At 36.3% G+C, this 21891-nt stretch overlaps 1 protein-coding gene across 3 annotated transcripts in view; it reads left to right on the plus strand.

Annotated features, from left to right (window-relative positions):
• Window positions 1–21891, plus strand: part of ALDH1L2 (aldehyde dehydrogenase 1 family member L2) — a 50274-nt gene that overhangs the window by 17536 nt on the left and 10847 nt on the right. For all 3 annotated transcript variants that reach the window (XR_004324669.1, XM_032493436.1, XM_032493438.1), the window contains 11 exons: window positions 377–468; window positions 2366–2513; window positions 7482–7601; window positions 8159–8286; window positions 9750–9900; window positions 12119–12189; window positions 12267–12372; window positions 18462–18549; window positions 19035–19128; window positions 20251–20350; window positions 20666–20764. Coding sequence is in view for 2 of the 3 variants with exons in the window: in XM_032493436.1 (XP_032349327.1) it covers window positions 377–468; window positions 2366–2513; window positions 7482–7601; window positions 8159–8286; window positions 9750–9900; window positions 12119–12189; window positions 12267–12372; window positions 18462–18549; window positions 19035–19128; window positions 20251–20350; window positions 20666–20764 (1197 nt within the window). In the remaining variant the exon portion in view is untranslated. The remainder of the gene's footprint in view (window positions 1–376; window positions 469–2365; window positions 2514–7481; window positions 7602–8158; window positions 8287–9749; window positions 9901–12118; window positions 12190–12266; window positions 12373–18461; window positions 18550–19034; window positions 19129–20250; window positions 20351–20665; window positions 20765–21891) is intronic.

Here is a 21891-nt window from a genome sequence, read left to right on the forward strand (position 1 = left end):
ATCCAAGGTGGTTCTAGGTTGGCATGGGAGTTAGGGGTGAAACTGGAACAGGAGGATTAGAGGTGGAGTCACACAGGGACCCAGGCTCTACTATCTTCAGGGTCACCCTGGGGTTCATCTTCATTCCAACAGCCAAGAAAGGCACAAGAACACAGAGAATTGTGTGAGGGAGCTTTTTCATGGGCCAAGATTGGGAGGACAGATTACTTATACTCGTATTCACTGGGTAGAAGTCAGTCACACGGCTGCACCTAACTTCAAGAGATCCTGAGAAATGTAGTCAAGCCACGTAAAAAAGTGGGTTTGGTAAGAAGCTAGCGAGTCTCTGCCACAGTGTTCTACATGGCACTTCCCCCATAAAATTTCCCTTGTGTAGGTCATCTGGGCTGGAATTTTAAGCAATGTTCCTGTTATTGAAGACTCAACAGACTTCTTTAAATCTGGAGCACGCTCAATGGATGTTGTCAGGTAAAATCACCATCTTATGTATGTATGTACGTATGTATGCATGTATGAATGTATGTATTTATAGTCAATTTACAATGTGTCAATTTCTTTCTTTTTTTTAACATTTTTTAATTGAGTTATAGTCATTTTACAGTGTTGTGTGAAATTACAACACATCGATTTCTGAATCACCACCTTAGTGATTTACACCCCTCCACCAGGGATTTTTGACTTCAACTTTGAAAATCAAACTCATATCCTTTGTACTGGATGTAATCACTCTATCCTACCCATCTACGATATTTCTCATTTCTTCATCTTTTTTGGTTTGTTTGTTTCCATGGTTAAATACATGTATCTGTTCCCTTCTCTTTGTTGCTAACCAAGTGTTGTTTTTATATTTCCAATATACTTAGAAAAACACTTCTAATTGTTTCTTTTAAACATCTATCTTCATATTTCTTAGCTGATTTTCCTCCAGTATGACATTGGAATTGAGAAGTTCTGGGTGAGAATGTCAGTAGAGATTTTCCTATATAGTTTCATCCAAAAGGATACCTGTCATTGATTATTTACCCTAAATCTTGTTTTCGTATCTCCCCAAGTGACCCAGTGTGATATGCCTAGAATGAGGACTGTCAGGCTACTTGCAAGATTAAGAACAATCACCCTAGAGTCAGAATTTCTCTCCAGAGGTTTACAACAAGATGGAAGGTCTGGAGCACTGGAAAGCCCCCCTCTATACTGAGTGGACCAGGACCTAAAAGTGGGGGGTCTTGCACAGGTGCTTTTTCTTTGAGGGCCACACAATGGCCAGTCACTAATTTAACAAGGTAAACTCCTCTTGACAGTCCTTCATGCTGACAGTGAGTGTTCTTGATGAATACTGTGTTTATTCATTTATTCACTTTGTTTTTAAACAAAATTTATTGAACATTTATGACGTATCAGGAACAGTTTTTTGCACTGGGGATACTGTCATGAACAAGAAAAAATCCCTTCATTCATGGATCCTTTTTATTCCAGTGATCAAAAATAATCCTCTCAAGAGCAAATATCATTATCAGAAGTTAAGAGTTTTGGTTCCTCAAGTTACAGATTTCTGTTATGATTTATGAGTTCCTAGAAACTTCTAATTTGCCCAACTAAAGATTTTAGCATTGGACTTTTAGTACTTTTTTTTTTTCACTTAGCAAAATGCTTCTGTAGGAATTACCCATATCCTGTTTGAGTGTCTGATTTACCAAAATCATCTGATACTATTATCTTGAACTACCAAGGCACCTCATCTCTTTTAGAGGATAAATGACTGTAGCAGGCTTTCAACACTGTGTCTAGTACACCACTGCTATTCAAGAAATGTCAAGGTTACAGCTGTAAATTGAAAAATTAACAGTGAAAAATCAAAGGCTTGGAAAGGACTTTACAAATTATATTAACCTACTCCATGGTTCTAGTTAATACCTATCTTAGCCATGTAGTACAAACAAATGTTAGTTTTATTCTTACACGAGATCTAGAGGAGATATTCTACAATATAACTTTTGTTTCTCATAATCTTCACAGTTCAGAAATTTCCTTTATATCTTATTCCTTGAGTACATTTGAAAGGAAAGAAACTAATTTTATGTGCCCTTTATCATCTTGCTTGCAAGTAATTAAAATACCTTTGCCTTGATTTCTTGTATTTCTAGTCATGTATAAAGTTTTAAAGAGATTGCCACTGTCCTGCAAGACAGCTTATAAAATTTTTTTCTCCCAATCTTATCAATTTCTCTGATTATTATCGTAGAAGAGCTCATAGGACATAAATATGCATGGGACATATGTCTTACTTCAAAGCAACTTAAATGTTATACTACAGTCCCCCTAAACTCTTTAAAAAATGTAAGTTACATGAGCTGGTTCTTCCTTTCAGGCTAGTTGAAGAGATCAGGCAGAAATGTGGAGGGCTTCAGTTACAGAATGAAGATGTTTATATGGCCACCAAGTTTGAAGACTTCATCCAAAAAGTCGTGAGGAAACTGAGAGGAGAAGATCAAGAAGCGGAGCTAGTAGTGGATTATGTAAGCCTGTCCACGTCATTGAGAATCTAAACTATTAAGACCCACAAGCTCTAAAAGAATGCTGTGGCTTTCATCCGTTTATTTTCACATGTATAGCTTTTTTAAAATGACAGTTTACGCAGAGGGTATAGCTCAGTGGTAGAGCATGCCTAGCATGCACGAGGTCCTGGGTTCAATCCCCAATAACTCCACCAAAAGTAATAAATAAATAGATAAACCTAATTACCGCCCCCCCCAAATTAAAATAAATAAAATAAAATGACAGTTTAATTGAGATTATAATTCAGATATCATACATTTTACCTTTTTGAAAAGCACAATTCAGTGGTTTTTAGTATGTTCACCGAGTTGTGCAACCATCACCACTGTCTGATTATAGAACAGTTCTATCATCACCCGAAAAGAGACCCTGTATCCATTGGCAGTCATTCTCTGCTCTCCTCTCCTGGGCCCTGGCCCCTGGAAACTGGTAATTTTCTTTCTGTTTGTATGGATTTGCCTATTCTAGAGTGAATTTATGCATTGTATAGATGAAATTATACAATAAGTGGACTTTTGTGTCTGATTTCTTTCACTTAATATAATGTGTTCAAAGTTCATCCATGTTGTATTGAATATTGTCACTTCATTCATTTTTCCAGCCAAATAATATTCCATTGTGTGGATAAACCACATTTTGTTTATCCATTCCTCAGTTGATGTACACTTGGGTTGTTTCCACTTTTTGGCTATTATAAATAATGCTCCTTTGAAAATCCACGTGTAAGTTTTTGTGTGAACACATGGTCTCAGTGCTCTTGGGTAAATATCTAGAAGTGAAATTGATGAGTCATAAGGTAACTCTATGTTTAACTTGTTGAGGAATTACCAAACTGTTTTCCAAAGTGACTACACCATTTTGCAATGCCACTAGCAATGTAAGAAGCTTCTAATTACTCCATGTCATCACCAACATGTGCTATTATCTGTCTTTTCTATTTCAGCTGTCCTAGTGGGTGTGAAGTGGTATCTCATTGTGGTTTTGATTTACATTTCCCTAATGACTAATGATGAACATCTTTTTATGTGCTTATTGGCCATTTGCATATCTTCTTTGCCTTTTGTTTAGTTGGGATATTTGTGTTTTTAATTTTTGAGTTGTTTGAGGCCTCTTTATATTTTGGATACTAGACGCTAGCCAGATATATTATTTGTAGATATTTTCCCCATTCTGTGAGTTTTCTTTTCACTGTTTTGATAGTGTACTTTAACATACAAAAGTTTAAAAATTTGATTGTCTAACTTATCTATTTGTCCTTTTGCCGTTTATGGCTCTATATGCTTGTTTTATGCCTTTTTTGCTCTTCTGTTACTCCTTTACTGTTTTCTTTTTTGTTAAATGGATATTGGCTAGTATGCTAGTAGCTTAAGCTTTTCTTTGTTTTGCTATATATTTTTAGTTATTTTCTTAGTAGTTGCCTTGAGGATTGCAATAGACATTTTTCTTAAAACATTCTAGCTCAGATTAATACCAAATTAATAACAATAGTGTAGAAAAACTTTGCTACAGTATAGCTCTGCTCCCTACCCCCTTATTTGTGCAATTATTGTCATATAAATACACCTTTATACATTATAAACCCATCAAAACAGTTTTATAATTATTGCTTTATGCAGTTGTCTTTTTAATCAGATAAGAAAAGGGTTTAAAAATAAAAGTACATTTATCCTGACTTTTGTATTTACCTTTGTAGTGTTCTTTATTTCTTCATGCAGATTCAAGTTATGTTTAGTGTCCTTTCATTTCTGCCTGAAGGACACCACTTAGTCCTTCTGAAGGGCAATGTGCTAGCAGTGAGTTATCTCAGTTTTTGTTCATTTGGGAATGACAATTTATTTTTTGTTCTTGAAAGATATTTTTGCTGTATATGGAATTTTGGGTTGTCAGTCTTTTTCTTGCAGCACGTTTGGATATGTCATCCTATTACTTTCTGGCCTCCATGGTTTCTGAGGATGAGTCCTCTGTTAATTTTTTATTGAGGCTCCCTTTTATGTGATGAGTTGCTTCTCCCTTGCTGCTTTCAAGATTCCCTCTTTGTCTTTGTCTTTTGACTATTTTATTACGATGTGTCTAGAATGGATCTCTTTGAGATTTTTCTACTTGGAGTTTATTGAGCTTCTTGGATGTGAAGATTAATGTTTTTCATCAAATTTGGGACATTTCAGCCATTATTTCTTCAAATATTCTTTCTGCCCTTTTCACCCATCCTCTCATTGTGCATGTATTGGTACGTTGATGGTGTCCTACAGACTTCTGAGGCTCTATTCATTTTTAAAATTCCTTTCCTTCCTATTCTTTCTTCTGCCTGCTTGAACCTACTGTTGAGCCCCTCTAGTGACTTTTAAAATTTCACTTATTGTACTTTTCAACTTCAGAATTTCTATTTAGTTCTTTTTTTTATAATTCTTATCTCTTTATTGATATTCTCTATTTGGTGAGACATTGTTCTCTTACTTTCCTTTAATTCTTTAGACATAGTTTCCTTTAGTTCTTTGCATCTACTTATAAAAACTTTTGTCTAATAAAGTCAACGTCTAGACTTCTTCATGGATGATTTCTATTGACTGCTCTTCCCTCTGCTGTGTATATAGCATTCTTTCCCTTTTCTTTACATATCTTACAATCTTTTGTTGAAAACTGGACATTTTATTTTATTTTAACATTTTTTAATTGAGTTATAGTCATTTTACAAGTGTTGTTCAAATTCCAGTGTAGAGCCCAATTTTTCAGTTATGCATGAACATACATATATTCATTGTCACTTTTTTTCCCACTGTGAGCTATTTTAAATAATAGAATGTGGTAACTCTGGAAATCAGACCCCAGCTACGTCCTCACGGATTGTCATTGCTGGTTGTTGTTGTTGCTTTTTGTTTGTTTAGTGACTTTCCTGAACTAATTCTGCAAAGCCTGTGTTCTTTGTTGTTTTCCACTACCTAAGTCTCTGCTTGGTTCACTTAGTGGTCAGCTAATGATTAGACATAGATTTCTTCAAATTCCTTGAACGAGAAAGTCTCCCAGCTTTTAGTGAGGGACTCTGAATGTTCAGGTATACCTTTAAACCTCCAGCAGGCAGCTTACAACACTGTCTTAGTCTTCACCTTCTTCCTGCTTGCACAGAATCTCAGGTCAGCCAGAAGGTAAGAGATTAGGGCTTTCCAAGATCTTTCCTGGGCACATGCACAAGTCTTGCACCAGATTGGCCTTCTAGATTCCCAGGAATATGTCAGATCTTCCTAAAGCTTCCTATGGATGTCTCATGCCCATTTTTCCTTCTGAGGTCTTTAGCCATCTATTTGTTAGCCCCAGTTGGCATTACTGCCTCGGGCAGTTGCAGTGTTATACAATTGCCACTGACTCTTTTGGACAAACGCTCTAGAGATAGAGCTGTTTGTATATAGCTAGCTCTGACTCAGCTCAAATTAAGACAAGCCCCCAAAATGGAGCTTTTCAGGGAGCTACCAGGTCAAATAGTAATAACTTTCTGGGGATAAGGCTTTTGGAGAGTTTCAGACCCATCTCCCCCTCCAGTGGCTAATAGGCTGCAGGTTTTCACAGCTACCATCGTTGCAAGGATGTTGCTTTTCAAGTTACTGCAGAGCTGTCAAGAGAGATGGGAATAGGATAAATTAACATGCCACAAAGCTCACTGTTCTTACTTGAATAAATGGATTCTTGCAAGCCTTTGATTAATTTCCAGAATACTGAAAAAATGATTTTGACAATATTTTCTAGTGTTCTTATTTCTTTTATGAAGGATCAGATTTTCAGAGGTCCTTAATATACTATTCCAGAAGTGCTTCTTATCCATTTTTTTCTTTTTGAGTTAGGTGAGTTTGGAAAACCGTTTAGCATCCTCTGGTTAAGAATATAAATTTTGGAGTAAGACCATCCTAAATTTGAATCCATGTAACATTCATTGCTTGTTAGCCATGTGACCTTTGCCAATTTACTTAATTTCTCTAAGCCTCAGTTTCCTCATATGTTAAATGGAACAATAATAACATCCAACTCATAGGATTGCTGAGAGAATCAAATTAGATAATATATGTAAGACATTTAGCATATTTCCAGAATGATGAATTTGGAAAACTGGACTATACGCAGGGACTGAACACATCAATTCAGATCGTTTCCTTCATTATATCATATGTAAACAAATAGAAATATATCATGGGACATGAGTAGTTGGTATGGGTTAAGGCGAGATACCCTCTTGCTGCTTTTTTCTTTTCTAAACATTATTGACTTCTCTATATAGAATAATTTCTTAATTCATTAAATTTCCCTTTTAGATTATCTTTCATTGATATGGAATTTTATGCCAATAATGCTCTTTCACGTATGTCATTTTAGTTACTTCTCACAATAACTGTATGAAAGTTTATTGTTGAAAAAACTGAGGTTTATAGAGGTGAATGGACTAACCTAAATTCACTTGCTAGCTGATAGTAGCGAGCACAGTTTAAGCAACACATATATAAGAGAGAGAAAGTGAAAATGGGGAAGGACACAGGAAAGAACACTTAAAAGGCAAAAGGAAACCTTTCAACAAAGGCAGTTTTAAGGCTTTAAATGAAAGCAATGGCTGCAGTCTATAGGTGTTACCACTAGATGGTGGTGTTTCCATTACCCGGAGGTCTTCTGAGTTGTCTTTCATCTGTGTGAGGAAGAAAATCAGATCTTTATAAAGCCCAGTCTAGAGCGCTTTGATCATGAAGATGCTAATCTCCTACCTCAGTGGCTAATCTGAGCATCATGAGGCCCAAGTATTATATACACTTGTCTCTTCTGGACAGTGAGGACTGGAATCCCATCAGCTTAGCCTCTCTTTCTACACTGGTGTATAAGCTTGTTTATTGCTATTTGGTATCAAATGCATGAGCACAGAAATTCATTGCACCTATTACTGTAATTCTCTCTCTTAGATTTCAAAGGAGGTAAATGAAATGACAGTAAAAATGCCATATCAGTGTTTCATAAATGGACAGTTCACAGATGCTGATGATGGGAAGACTTACGACACTATCAACCCAACAGATGGATCTGTGAGTACTTGGTGTGTGACGTGATCACTGATCATGGATTTTTTGTTTACACACAGTTATAAAACAGACAGTCTTAAGAAGTTACTTTATTACTCTGCCTCCAAGCACTTAATATAAATGTGCTTCATGAATTTCTCTCAGCTATTCAATTCTGGTACTGGTTTCCATAACCAACTTTATAGAGTGAATATTGATGATGAATTTAGACTGACAGCTATACCTATACATATCAGATGCATAATTCCACATAAAGCTATACGTAGGGGTAAAAAATCTCAGACTTTGCAAGCTCGTGGCAACAAATTCCACTTCTCTAAGACCCTAGAAGAAATAGTTAACAATTTCCTAAATGTCTCTTCCTGTAGTGCAGTGCAGCGAGAGAAGTACCAAATCTTAGGCTCACAACTTTCAAGTTAAAAGTGTTTCTTTTTCTTGACTATGTTACTGGAAGTATTTATTTTCCACCAAAAATTATTTGGAGTTTATAATACAATATTAATTCAAGAAACATTTTTATCTCTCCATCTAAAAAACCTATTTTTCTTACCTTGAAATAGACAATATGCAAAGTATCCTATGCTTCTTTGGTGGATGTTGATAAAGCAGTAGCAGCAGCAAAAGATGCTTTTGAAAATGGTGAATGGGGAAGAATGAATGCAAGAGAAAGAGGAAGATTGATGTACAGGTATGTTTTTTAAGAACACAAATCTGTGGCCTTTTAATATTGACTACTATTGCCATTGCCAAGATTTTAAAAATTTCTTCAAACCATTCTAGTATGCACCTATTACATAACATGCCTTTTGTTACTTGCATCATATAAAATCCCACATATATGATTTCCCAAATTTTGCACTATTGCTAGTTTCAGTCGTCCCTGTAGGAGAAGAAGTTTAATAAAGGACTTTGTATTTACAAAGATTCATATTTACAGGGAAATGCAATAAAGGATAGTGAAGCACAAGCTGGGTAGAAGAGGGGGGAACTGCTTCTACTCCAAGGCCTGACGGAACAGAGGAAGAAGCTGTTACTAGAATCTGGCAAGATCTATACCTGTAGGAGAAGAGCAGACACTACAGTGATTTTGGTGGAGGGACACAGCAGCTGTTGAACTACAGCCACCAGTGAGGAAGCCAGATTAGAATCCTCGCCCACTTTCTTCTCGAGTTTGTCAGTTTCCTGGAGGTGCCTCCCATTGGCCTCTCATTAACCAAGCCCAGTGAGAGAGCACAGGAGCCAGTGATGTAGTCTCTAAAGGTCATCCTCCCGGTCACAGAGCAGGGTGGAGAATGGATCACAAGCAGCACATTGAGAACATCCAGCACCCTGTTGTTTTCAAAGACAGATTTTAAATCTACTTGATGTGTAAGGAGTAGGAGCAAGGAGGAAAAACACTAAGGCCTGGAAAGTAAATTGGCAACTGAGTATGATAAACATAATTAGATTCCACATAAATTCAGTTTTCTACTTACTGAAAGCCATTAGCTGACCTTGGTCTAAAGATCTCTTAGAGCAGGATCTGGAAGAAACATTAGGGGAGGAGGATTTCAAGCCTGACTTTGAAATGATCCAAAAGGCACAGCTCAGAACCACTAAAGGAAGGAAGGAAAACAAATGGAGGAGATAACCACAGAAGATGAGTTTTGACTGTTTTGCAGTTATTGAACAGTTCCGTACTTATCTTCCCATAGAAACTATACACCAACAGAAATCTGTTGTGGTGTTTGTAATTCATTCCATGAATTTCTGTCTTGTCCTCTTCAGCTAATGTTGGAAATACTTCTGTACCAACCAGAAATCCTCAAGTGTTTGTAGGTTCTCAAGAGGTGTGGGTTGCCCTTTAACATCTCCCTGTATATTCATGAACTGTCCACATTCTCACTGTTTTCTATCATTGCTCTCCTTGGATTACTGTTCAATCACTGTTTTACTTATGAGTCAAATTATACTGACTTCCAATACCCTTTGCTTCTCCATTATAACTCTTGAAACAAATTATTAGTGAAAGTATTTTTTAAATGTCTGTTTTCCCTACTCACCATATTCTCCATGAGGACAGAGACCTAGTCCATCTCGGCCCTTAGGATGGTGCATTAATAGAGACTCAATTAATATTTGTTGAATAGATTTCTTTCACTAACCATACAGACTTGCAGACCTGTTGGAAGAGAACCAAGAAGAGCTGGCAACCATTGAAGCCCTCGATTCAGGAGCTGTCTATACCTTGGCTCTGAAGACTCACATTGGAATGTCTGTACAGACATTCAGATATTTTGCTGGGTGGTGTGACAAAATTCAGGTAAGCGTTAATGTTGCTTGTCTCCATATAGATCATTCCAAAAGGAAAAGGGGCAAATATTTATTAGCTTGTAAAGTCAAACTGCTTCTTATGTAGGTTTTTTTCATCTAATCCTTATAACAATCATTTGAGGTAGGAGGATAGCTATTATTCCTTATTACAGGTGTGGAAACTGAGGTCTGAAGACAATGAATAACTTATCTATGGTCACATAGTAAGTAAACCACAGAGTTAGGATTTGAACTTAAGGTTTTCTGGACCTAGAATCTAATGATGTCCTTTGTACTTTACTATAATGTCTCCTGAGAGCACCTATTAGTCTTCTGGGCACATAGAGAGAAGCCTGGTATCAAGGAGGAATTGAAACTCAGATGCCTACAGAAGTCAGAGAACTAACATAGATGGGCTAAGCAGACTGGTTATAAGAAAATATTTTTAAAGACATGAGTACAATAAAAATTCCCATTTTCTTTTGCCTATAAGAAAATAAATATCACATGTGTGATTGATAAATGGCAACTACTCTTGGCTTTGGTATTGGGATACAGAAGGGCAAGACAGGGCTTGTAGCAAACAGCAGAATGCATGCCACTCATAGACTCATGGTAACCACTGCAGCACCGGCCATCATAGCCACATTTCCAGCAGCAAAGAGGAAGAGGGAGAAAGGTAAAAGGACTTCAAAAACCATCCTCACCCTCCCAGTGCCTTGTGCTCATGTCTCCCCATTGGCTGTCTCTTTCTGCTAAGGAGACTGGGAAACGTAATATTTTATTTGGGCACATTGCTGCCACCACTTTCAGTGTTAGAATCAGAGAGACTTGGTTCCGTCTCAGCTTTGCCACCTACCAGCTGCTGTTGTTGAAGTTATTTACCTCTCTGAGCCTTCCTTTCCTCTTCTGTAGAATGGCTACAGTCATGCATGCCTTGCAGATTACATAATGAAGATTAACAACAAGTGTTTATATAGTACAGAATTAAAGTCTGCAACATAGTAGGTCTTGCACATAAATTTAGTTTTTATCATTGTTCAGCCACAAAGTCATATGTAGATAAGTATTTGTAATAGTGATTCAAGTCCATCCTTTATCCTCAATTACGAAATCCAAATTGCTCTGAAATCTAAAAATTGATTTAATTGGTTCAAACTCATTTGACGCCAAAACCTGACCTGAACCAACATGAATCTGTTATCTTTATTTATATCACTTAAAGTGAATGTGCATATATTTCACTGAAAAAATACTACTGTGTTTGATTATGGGGGGCTGCCTCAGACCTTATAGACAATAACATTATAAAAGGTATATATATTATATTATGTTTCTAAAGTCAAAAAATTCTGAATCTTGTAACACACCTGACCCCAAGAGTTTCCAATAAGAGACTGTACACTTATTTGTATTAGTAACAGCAGTAATATTTTATGTGGCAAAACAAATGTATAGCTTCAGTTAAAGACTACTATCGTGACTCAGCTGAGATTAAGTTTGGCTGCATATGATAGAAAAGCCAACTTAGAAGTTTGTTTTAATTTCACTTTCAAGGAGTCCAAAGGAAGGCAATCAGGTCTAGCATGGGATATGAAGATTCATTCTTTCTGTCTGCCAGGCCATCCTTAGTACCATTTCTCATGGTCTCATGATAACCATTGCAGTGCCAGCCTTTTTAGCAACATTCTGAGCAGGAAGAAGGAAGAAGCAGGAGTGGGAGGGAGGGTAAAAAGAGCACTTGTGTGAGCTGGGTCAGCCTGCTTCAAAGGGCATTCCCCTCCCGGTGCTTTGTGCTTTTATCTTCCATTGACCATCCTTATCTGCTATGGAAACTGGGGAACACAGTACACTATCTGGGCACATTGTTTTCCTCATTATTAATGTAGGGTTTCTGTTACTAAGGATAGAGGGGAGAATGGATATTGGGCAGACAATTAACATTCTCTGCCATGCCAACAAATTGGGAATGGAGGTGATTAAATTAGAATTATGGTTTTATTCTCCTATGCCTCAGTTCTTTTGAGAAAGGATATAGCAGTTCCTTTTTATTTTTTTTATTTTTCAGCAGTTCCTTTTAAAATGTGAATATATTTTTTATAAATTGAACACTGCCTTTTTATATCAGCTAAGAAAAAGCAAGAGAGGCAGGCAGAAAATGGATTCTTTGGGATTAAATTTACACATTTAAATTAGTAAAATAAGTGTGAACCGTTTTTATTCTTTAGGGTTCTACAATTCCCATCAACCAGGCCCGTCCAAATCGCAATCTCACCTTCACCAAGAAGGAGCCACTTGGGTAAGACAAGGAAACCACCTCTGAGTGACTTGTGTTAGTTTAAGACAATTGAGGATGTCGTCTTTCTTCTCCTGCAGTGTCTGTGCCATTATCATCCCCTGGAACTACCCGCTGATGATGCTGGCGTGGAAGAGTGCTGCGTGTTTGGCAGCAGGCAATACCTTAGTGCTCAAGCCAGCGCAGGTGAGACACACGGGGCCAGATGCAGCATCTTCTCCTCTCTTACTTACTAAAAACCGGAGACATACATTTACAAAAAGTATATCTTTAAACAAAAATGAGATTGTACATTATGTCGTCTTTTCATATATCATGGGCATCTTTTCATAGTAGTAAATATTCATTTTTAATAGCTACCCAGTGTATCCTATGGGGAGTCCATGATTTAAAACTTCCATGACAATGGAAGCAAACATAGTGTATGTCAGTGAAGTCCACTGAATTTCTACAAACCAATTCAATTCTTGAAAAATACCAAATGCCCAATAATGAAGAAGTTATTTACAGTAGCTATGAGATACCAAAATAAAAATTATTATGTAGCCATTCAAATTTTAATTATCAAAAATATTATCAAGTCATGGAAGATGAAGGAAAAACATGTTAGAGAAAGTACATGATTGTGGCACCTGTGTGAAAATATATACATGTGGAAAACAAGGAAATAATAAAAAAAAATTCATATGATAGAGTTCTCAAAAGTATCTACTAATGCTACAATGGCTTTTCAAGAAAAAAATATGGTAGCCAACCTAACATCTGGCTGAGCATTTACTCTGTATGCACCGTAGTAGACATTCTGAGGTACCCAAATCGTGGAGAAAATTTTTTCTCTAATCTAGAAGAGTTTACAGTTTGTTCCCTATTAACTCTCCTTTTATTTATTCTTTTAGGACTTAAACACAATTTCATTTGGCATAGCTACATAGCCATTGACTGCAGCCATCATGTTTTCTTCATTAGAAACAGTTTCATTAAAAAAAGCAGGTATACATTCAAAAAAATTTTAATTCAAAAGATAAAAGAGATAAATAGTGAAAAGTCGCCCTTCTATCTCCCCAGCTAACCAGTTTACCTCCCAGAGGCAACCAATGTTATTCATTGTTATTTATTAGTTTCTTAGGTATCCCAGAGATACTCTCTGCACATATAAACACATATATTTTTAATTAAATAAACTTTAAAATAGATAATTTTTTTAAAAAATATGTCTTTAACCCATTAAAAAAACACAGAGAAGAGGGGGAAATGGAAATTGCTATCATCAGGCATAAACTTTTAGTTATGCAAGAGGAGTAAGTTCCAGAGATCTGTTATACGTCATTTTGCCTATAGTTAACAATATTGTACTCTACACTTCACAGCTTGTTAAGAGAGTAGATATCATGTTAAGCGTTCTTACCACAATATAATACGATACAAAAATAAAATAAAATACTAGCATTCTACACATACTTACCAAAAGGGAAAAAAATTTCCTTTTAAAAACGGTTTCCATTGTATAAACAATATTTTATTTAACAAATTCCTAATTAATGGCTACTTAGATTTTTCCCACCTTTTAATTATTATACTCTATGTTGCAGTTAGTAACCTTGTAAATATGGCATCATGCATATTTGTAACTATATTTATAGGGTTATATTCCTAATAGCAGGAGCAGTTAACAGATACATGTATTTGTGTGATAGATATTGGCACATCCTTCCATGGGAATTGTATGTTCACCAGCATTCTGTATGAGTGCTGTTTCTCCCATGCAGCACCACTCATTACACAGCAGGAAGCTAGTGAAGTGAAGAGAGGAGGCAGATCACCTAGCCCAGTGGTGCTCAGTCCTGACTGCACATTAGAATCATCTGGCATTCTCTTTTAAAAATACTAGTAACTGGGCTCCACTGGCAGAGATTCTGATTTAATTGGTCAAAGGCCAGGCATTGGTATTACTTATAACCTTCACATTTGTTCCTAAGGTACGGCCTGGGTTGAAAACCATATATGGTTTCCAATGAGAGCGCTAATCATTGGAGAACTCCAGTGACTATATGTAATGTTCAAAATTACAAAAATTTATCGAGTGCACGCTAGTTGCCAAGCATATTGTCAGTGACAAAGACATAAAATTTCTGTCCGCATGTAAATCATAGCCTGGCTCTATCTGAGATTTAAAACTGATAGTTTAATAATTGATGATCATTGTAATCCTGAGAATGAAAGACCCAAAGTAACCCTCGTTACGTGGGAGGTTTTTTTTTCATGGTATGAAGCCACTGATAATATTAAGGCCTGTGTGAATATCAGGACTGAATCAAATGGCTTTTGCCCTTTACCATGTAAGAAAGTACAGATTCCCATGGTCTGAACTGGTCCAGGTCTGACAGGTTCTAACAACTTTTTAAACCTAATATTTAGCAATGATCTACTCTTGCCTAGAAACTGCTAAATGCTTTCCCATATATCACTGAAACCTATAATCCTGCCATGATGTCAACCTATATTTCAACTGGTTAGCTAAATGAAAGAAAAGCAGTAGAAATGAAAAGAGATGAAATAAAGATGAGACAATTTGTTGTATTTTATTTATTAATGGCATAAACGTCTTTTTATTCTTACTTTAAAAAAACTGTCATTAATTCAGGATAGTTAGTTTTCAAGTCTTTCTAATCATGATGACTTTATACTACAGCGTACTAGTATATACTTTGGTATAGCATCATCTTTATAATAGATATAAGTCTACCATTTGAAATATCTTCTTGACAATTGCAAATGTTCAAGCGTTTGAAATTTCTCATCAAGTCTAACTAGACTGCCATTTTTCAAACCTGACAATGTTACTGTCAAGACCCGTTATGAGAAGGAAGAAAAATTAACCCTGCCTTTTTCTTGTTTGCTTGTGGTTGCTTTGTTAGTATTATTATTTATCATGCTGTTTTTATACAGATTCCTTTTCAGTCACTTGACCTTTTTATGAAGTTTGCATTAGTTAAAACAACAATGTAGTCTGTGAATCCATGTAACCAGGCCTATAAACTTTAGCACATGGCAATATTCTGAAAGCCCATGAGCAAGTGAGGAAACACCATCATTCCCTTGGCCTTGTGAGCTCCTGTTCTTTCCTAGGACACCACACACACCTTAGTTACTGGTAACCATCCAACCTTCATTCAAACAGTGAAAGTACCATTATTCAGTCACATAACAAATGTTAATTATGTTTGGTTTATTTCACATCTTTCTCAGTTAAAATCTATAAACAGAAGCTCTACAATTTTCTATTCACAACTCAATGGATCTTCTTGCACATTCCGTTTTTGAGACCACATTAACCAAGTACTAATTTAAGACTTAGTCAGTGTTGGTTTTTAAGAGTGTAAAAATAGGAGTTTCATTTTGCTTCTGAGATATGTGTTGCTGTAACAGATGTTTAAAATGAGATCCATAATTATGCCACCTTTTGTGTAAAAAGAAAGGGAAAATAAGAAAATATGTACATGTTCATTTGAGCAAAAAGAAACATAGGAAGGATAAACCAGAGACTAATGAGACTGATTATCTACAAGACACGGGGAGAATGAGGTGGAAAGGACAGACTGGGGCGATGTGGGAGAACGACACTTCTCTGAATGTGCCTTTGTATAGTCCTCACTTTTGGAAGCATGTTTCCCATACTCAACAATGATAGCAATGGAACCAATAAAGAAAAGAAATACAGTCAACATAGATGGGGCAAAAACTGTAAAACTGAATACAAACCAAAAAATTAATTAAAGCATATTTCAAATGAATAATATCACCACACTGAGGACAGTGAGGAAGCACTAACCCAAGTAATTTTTGACTAATATTTGGACTGCATGTCCTCAGACTAGAGGCAAAAACACTGCAAATAAATACTGAAGTTAGCAGGCTTCTTTTTCATAGAAACAGGGCTTAATTCTCAAATTTCTGTACATTTTAGGGTAAATAAGTAAATATGTTGTGGCTATTGGGAGCTATGTTTCTCACTGTTGGAGAAGTACACATGTGAAAAAGGAGGAGAACAGGATGAGCCCTGAGATACTGGATGGAGGTATCAGTGTGAGCTCATGGGTTTTAGTACATTTAGAGAGCTAGATAAAGAAATGAGTATCGGAATATGTGGGGATAGAAAGATCTGTGTACCTCTATGCAAACATCTGTTTCGCAGCCCTGTCCACTGAGAGGGCCTAGAAGCAATGACACTTCAGTTGTGTCCAGATCTTTGTTTCTAAAATCTTCATATTTTTTTACTCATAACACTTTTGATACCAAACGGGTTTCGTTTTGTTTTCCTATACTAACCTGTTCCCTAATTTTCCAGACACCAACTGGGTATCCTACCATTCAGTTCAGTTCTGATGCTAACTACCTGGAGTTTCAGTACAGACCCCAAAGGTAAAGGGCTCAGGCCTGTAAGACTGCCCCCACTGTAGATGCCATTCATAAACCCTGGGCCTCCTGTGCTTCTGATCAACCAGCTATAAATTAGAGGTTCCTGTGATGCTCTCCTCAGATGAGATAATTTACTAGAATGACTCCCATTACTCTAGAAAGCATTTTACTTACTGTTACTGGTTTATTATAAAGGATATTATTACGAATACAAATGAACAGATGAAGAGATACATAAGGTAAGGTCTGGAAGGATCATGAGCACATGAGATCCTGTCCCCATGGATTTCGGCTGTGCCACCCTCCCATCACATGGATGCATCCACCAACCAGAGGCTCTCTGAACCCCACTATTGAACAGTTTTTATGGAAATTTCATTTTCATAGGCATGATTGATTGAATCATTGGCTGTTGGTGATGGAACTCAACCTCCCTCCCCTCTTCCCTAGCTTGGGGCTGAAAGTTCCAAATCTCTAATCATAGCCTGGTATTTCTGGTGACCAGATTCCATCCTGAAACTACCTAGGGTCTCCCAGCAACCACTCATCTCATTAGTATATGAAAGACATTTTTCACTTGAGCTTCCAAGGTTTTGGGAACTGTGTGCCAGGACCCAGAGACAAAGACCAAATATATACTTCTCATTATAGCACAGTTTTAAAATACTGTTCTGCACTGAAAGGAACCTGGGTGGCTTAGGATCAGGGTGAATACAAACTGTTCCTGAAACATCTTGTTGGGCCAAAAAGCAAGGAAATGCTCAAAGAATGATTGGGGCTCCCATCAGCCAAATCTGGAACAATCTGAACATCAAAAGAAGTAACAGTGGTAAAAGATAACCATTTGAATAAAGTAAGAATCAATGAGTTCACACTGATGTTTATTAATTAAAGAGAAGGGAAAGCTCTTGGAATGGAAAGCCAACTAATACATGTAGAAGGTATGATGGAATTAGAAAATCACCATTTAGCAACCATCATAGTAATTGATTCAGACAGGAATCATCAGTGCATACTAATACTAGTAGAAGTTTGAAGAGTAACTGAATACCTATGTATTCTCAAAGTATCTCCCTAAAAATATTTATTAATTACCAAGTGAAAACAGTAACTTACAGTGATGAAATCTGGCTGATCACCTTTACCAGATGATCAAAGCTAACATTTCCAATATTGGGACTATCTGACAGCATGTTCCTCTTGATTTGATGCACTGAGAAGAACCCAGCATCACTCCTGTGGTCTGCTTGCCAAAAGTACATAGCCTGAATCTAATCATAAGGAAACGGCAGGCAAATCCAGATGAAAGGACATTGTACAAAACAACTGGCCTGTGTTTATCAAAAATGTCAGTGTAATGATATATAAAAGAAAGCTCAGAAAGTCTTCCAGAGTAAAGGAGACTATAGATGTGTTAACTAAATGCAATGCGTGACCTTGGATTTTCTTTTTCTATAAAGCACATTATAGGGACCGTTGGAGAAAACTGAGTAAGGGGTGTAAATTAGGTATTCTACCAGTTGTTAATTTCCTTATATGAAACAATCCTTTAGTTTTTAAGAAATGTACACAAATGTATTTAGAGGTAGTGTCTTCATCTTATTCTTTAAACAGCTCAAAAACGTACACAGAGAGAGGATAAAGCAAATGTAATAAAATGTTAACATTTGAGGAATCTGTGTGATGGATACATAAGAATTCTTTGTACTATTTTTTGCAATTTTGCTGTAAGTTGAAATCATGTCAAAATAAAAGAAAAAGTAAAATGAACTCTAGTGCAGCCGTAAAGGGAAAGCTGGGATTGGTCCAAAGGACAAGACAGCATCTGAAGAAGGTAACTGGGGTCTGCTTCTGCTCAGGTCACGCCCTTGACTGCTTTGAAGTTTGCAGAGCTCTCAGCTAAAGCAGGCTTTCCAAAGGGGGTAATCAACATCATTCCAGGTTCAGGTAAGCCAACAAATGACCCACTTGCTGGAACTAATGAATGGTACAAGGGTAGCTGAATGACTGTTTTTCCCACTGGAGTCTTGTCTCGACTTATAACTATATTAAAACTAAATACAGCTTACCAAACAGTTAAGTATAAAAATATTTACCATGTGCTAAAATCTTAAAGTGGAAATACAATGGTGGGTGAGTAGGGTTGGAGGGGCAGAAATTGTACAACATTGTAAAACTACCTTAAGGTGGCCCAATTCAATTTTTTAAATTGCTTCGGAAGATTAAAAAACCAAGGCTTACCCATCTTTTTGAGGGCTGACAGTTGCCTGGAGGATACTATTTAGATTTTTGTCACTTTGTTATTAATACAGAAAATGTAAAACTAAGATATAAATGAGAGTTTGGAAATCTACTTCAATGAATTCAAAGCCACCTTCACCATAAGAACTTGAGTAATGTTTTAATTCATATTTTATTCCATGACTCCACAGGTGGCATAGCAGGACAGCGCCTATCTGAACATCCTGATATCCGCAAACTTGGTTTCACTGGTTCCACTCTGATTGGCAAACAGATCATGAAGAGGTATTGGTTTTAGTGTGGATTTGCTAGAAATCCTGTCAAAGCTGGTTTTTGGCTTTGTTTCTGCTTTTTTTAAAGGGAGAAAATCCACATCAAATTTAGAAGAGAAATCAATTTATCACAGCAGGGTACTGAAATGTTGGAATACAGTAGAATACTTTCCAAAGTGTAAAGCCCAATGTCAGCAAAACCAGATGCATGTTAAAATTCTGCAGGCTTCTGGGAGCTTTACCGATACAGCGCAAAACATTTTCTGTACTAAAGTTGTGCTCCAAATTTTTTTTGGAGCACAAAAAAGAAACTGAAAAGACATATAAATGACAACTCTGGATTATTTATAAAATGAATTCCTAAAAAGCAGTAACATTAGTTCAAAAAATGCAAACCATCTAAATGTCCAAAATAAGGCAGTGGTTAAAGTATGTCAACAGAACAGAATACAGTGTAGTCATATTCATGGAGAATTTTAATGACATTGCTGTGTTGTTAAATGGTAAATGGAAAGAAAAATAAAGTACAAAATTGAACATGTTGGGTAACCCTATGTTAAATAATGCAAAGGCTGTCCTTGGACACAGACCAGAAATAAGTGTATCAAAATATAAAAATGATCTTTGAGCCATTGAATGGAATTTTATTTTTTTCTTTTCTTTTTTCTGAATTTTTGAGAGTATTTTAAAAATGCTTCAAATAACAGTACTTTTTGTAAGAAGGGAGAAATAAACTGTATACTTCTAAAACTTGATATTTTTCCCCCAGTGCTCCAGTAATCTGGTTAAAAGTTAAATTCTTTGCCAGGTCTTTATGTAACCAAAATTCTTATACCTAAAGAGTCCAAATTTACCTATGAGGATATCTAATCCTTTGACCACAGAATTTTAAAAGAGACAAGTTTTTATTACAGAAGTTTTTATTCTAATATACACAAAGCTCACAGAATAGCATAATGAACTCCCCTGTGCTCATCACCTAGCTTCAGCAATTACCACCATTCAGCCATTCATGTTTTGTCTTTGAATAAGTTTCTTAAAATATCTGAGGCTCTGTTATGTTTTCCTTGCCAAGTAATAATTATAGAGAGGGACCGATAGACAAAAAACTCATATCCCATTTATTTTTCTCTAGCTGTGCTGTAAGCAACTTGAAGAAAGTTTCGCTTGAACTTGGTGGCAAATCCCCACTTATAATATTCAATGACTGTGAACTTGACAAGGCTGTGCGAATGGTAAGAGTGGTCAAGTCCAACTAAACAGGTGCCTACTTATGAGACAGACTTCACCTTGTTTATCAAGAATCTTAAAATGAGGTTTGGTTTTCTCTAATCATAAATAGAAGCCATCCTCTTTATGCTTAGATTTGGGACTGCTCAGAGTACTTACTTTTAAAAATAACGTCTTTATAATTAAAGGTGTTTTTTAAAACTTGGGGGGCAGTTTTTACAAACTGATGTAGAGAGCACCTAATTTTCAGTGTGTGCAATTTTATGACAATCTTGACTTCCCCAGTAATGTTAACAATATTTTCTCCTTTGCTGCTGAAGGGCATGGGAGCAGTATTTTTCAACAAAGGAGAGAACTGTATTGCAGCTGGACGGTTGTTCGTGGAGGAATCCATCCACGATGAATTTGTGACAAAAGTGGTAAGCGTCTTCAGATTTACTCTAGAAGTTGTATAGAAATTTTCTTTACTTTACAAGTACTTATGGGGTTATTAATGAATTTGTAGATGCAATAATAATACTACAGTTACATATTTTAGAAACAAGACAATCCTTATCTTTTAGAGCCACTTTCTGACATATTTGCAGATTAAATTATGATATCTCGACTTTGCTTCACAATAACCCAAGAGGGAAGGAAGTAAATGGGGGAATAAATTGGTCATGAGTTGGAAATTATTGAAGCTTCTGATGGATACGTGGAGTTTTATTATATTATATGTCTACTTTTATGTGTTTATAATTTTTCACAATAAAAAGTTATGTCTATTTTTAAAAACCTATTTTTAAAAATGTATACTTAAGAGCTGTTATTACCTATATCTTGTTCTGCATTATAGTATATTAGATCTTTGATATTTGTGGGAGATATATGCCTGGATTTGTATAAATCCCTAAACTGACTATGAGAGAGATACCACTGGATCCTTACGAATACTCAATTTACAGTTAACATGACAGCATATAGTTTCCTCTAGAAAAATAAATAGATAAGTAAATAAACACCCCCCAGTACTTTGGTCATGATTTCCTAAATATGAACTATTTATAACTATTTATAAAACTATTAAGATGAATTCTATGGCTAAAATAAACTCTAAAGCATACTACATTATATCATTATTATGGTAATAGTAATCATGAATTTGTCTCTGTTTGAAAAACCAGCACCCAGCTTTTTTCCTTCAGAGCCAATTTCCCCCAGCCCGCCCTCAAGAAGCAAAGGCATCTTTCCTGATGAGAGTGGGAAGCAAGGAAGTCATATGGAGAGGCAGATGCTGGGCAGTGTGTCTGCCTCATGAACATCCCTGTAATCCAGTTTTGTGCCTCAGTAAAATACAGGCTACAGCACTACATGTCATGGGCTCTCACAACTATAGCTTGTTGAAATTTCAAATGCTGAGACCAGAATTTATGGTATCAGTCCATCAACAAACATGTTTTGTACATATACAATTTATATTCATTCCTTTGTTCATCAGCTATTTCTTGAGCACTTACTGAGGGATTATTGCGAGACCTAAATTCAAATTCATGGCCCTGGGGGG

The sequence above is a fragment of the Camelus ferus genome, chromosome 12 (assembly GCF_009834535.1).
Source record: "Camelus ferus isolate YT-003-E chromosome 12, BCGSAC_Cfer_1.0, whole genome shotgun sequence".
In the NCBI taxonomy this organism is placed as follows: Eukaryota; Metazoa; Chordata; class Mammalia; order Artiodactyla; family Camelidae; genus Camelus; species Camelus ferus.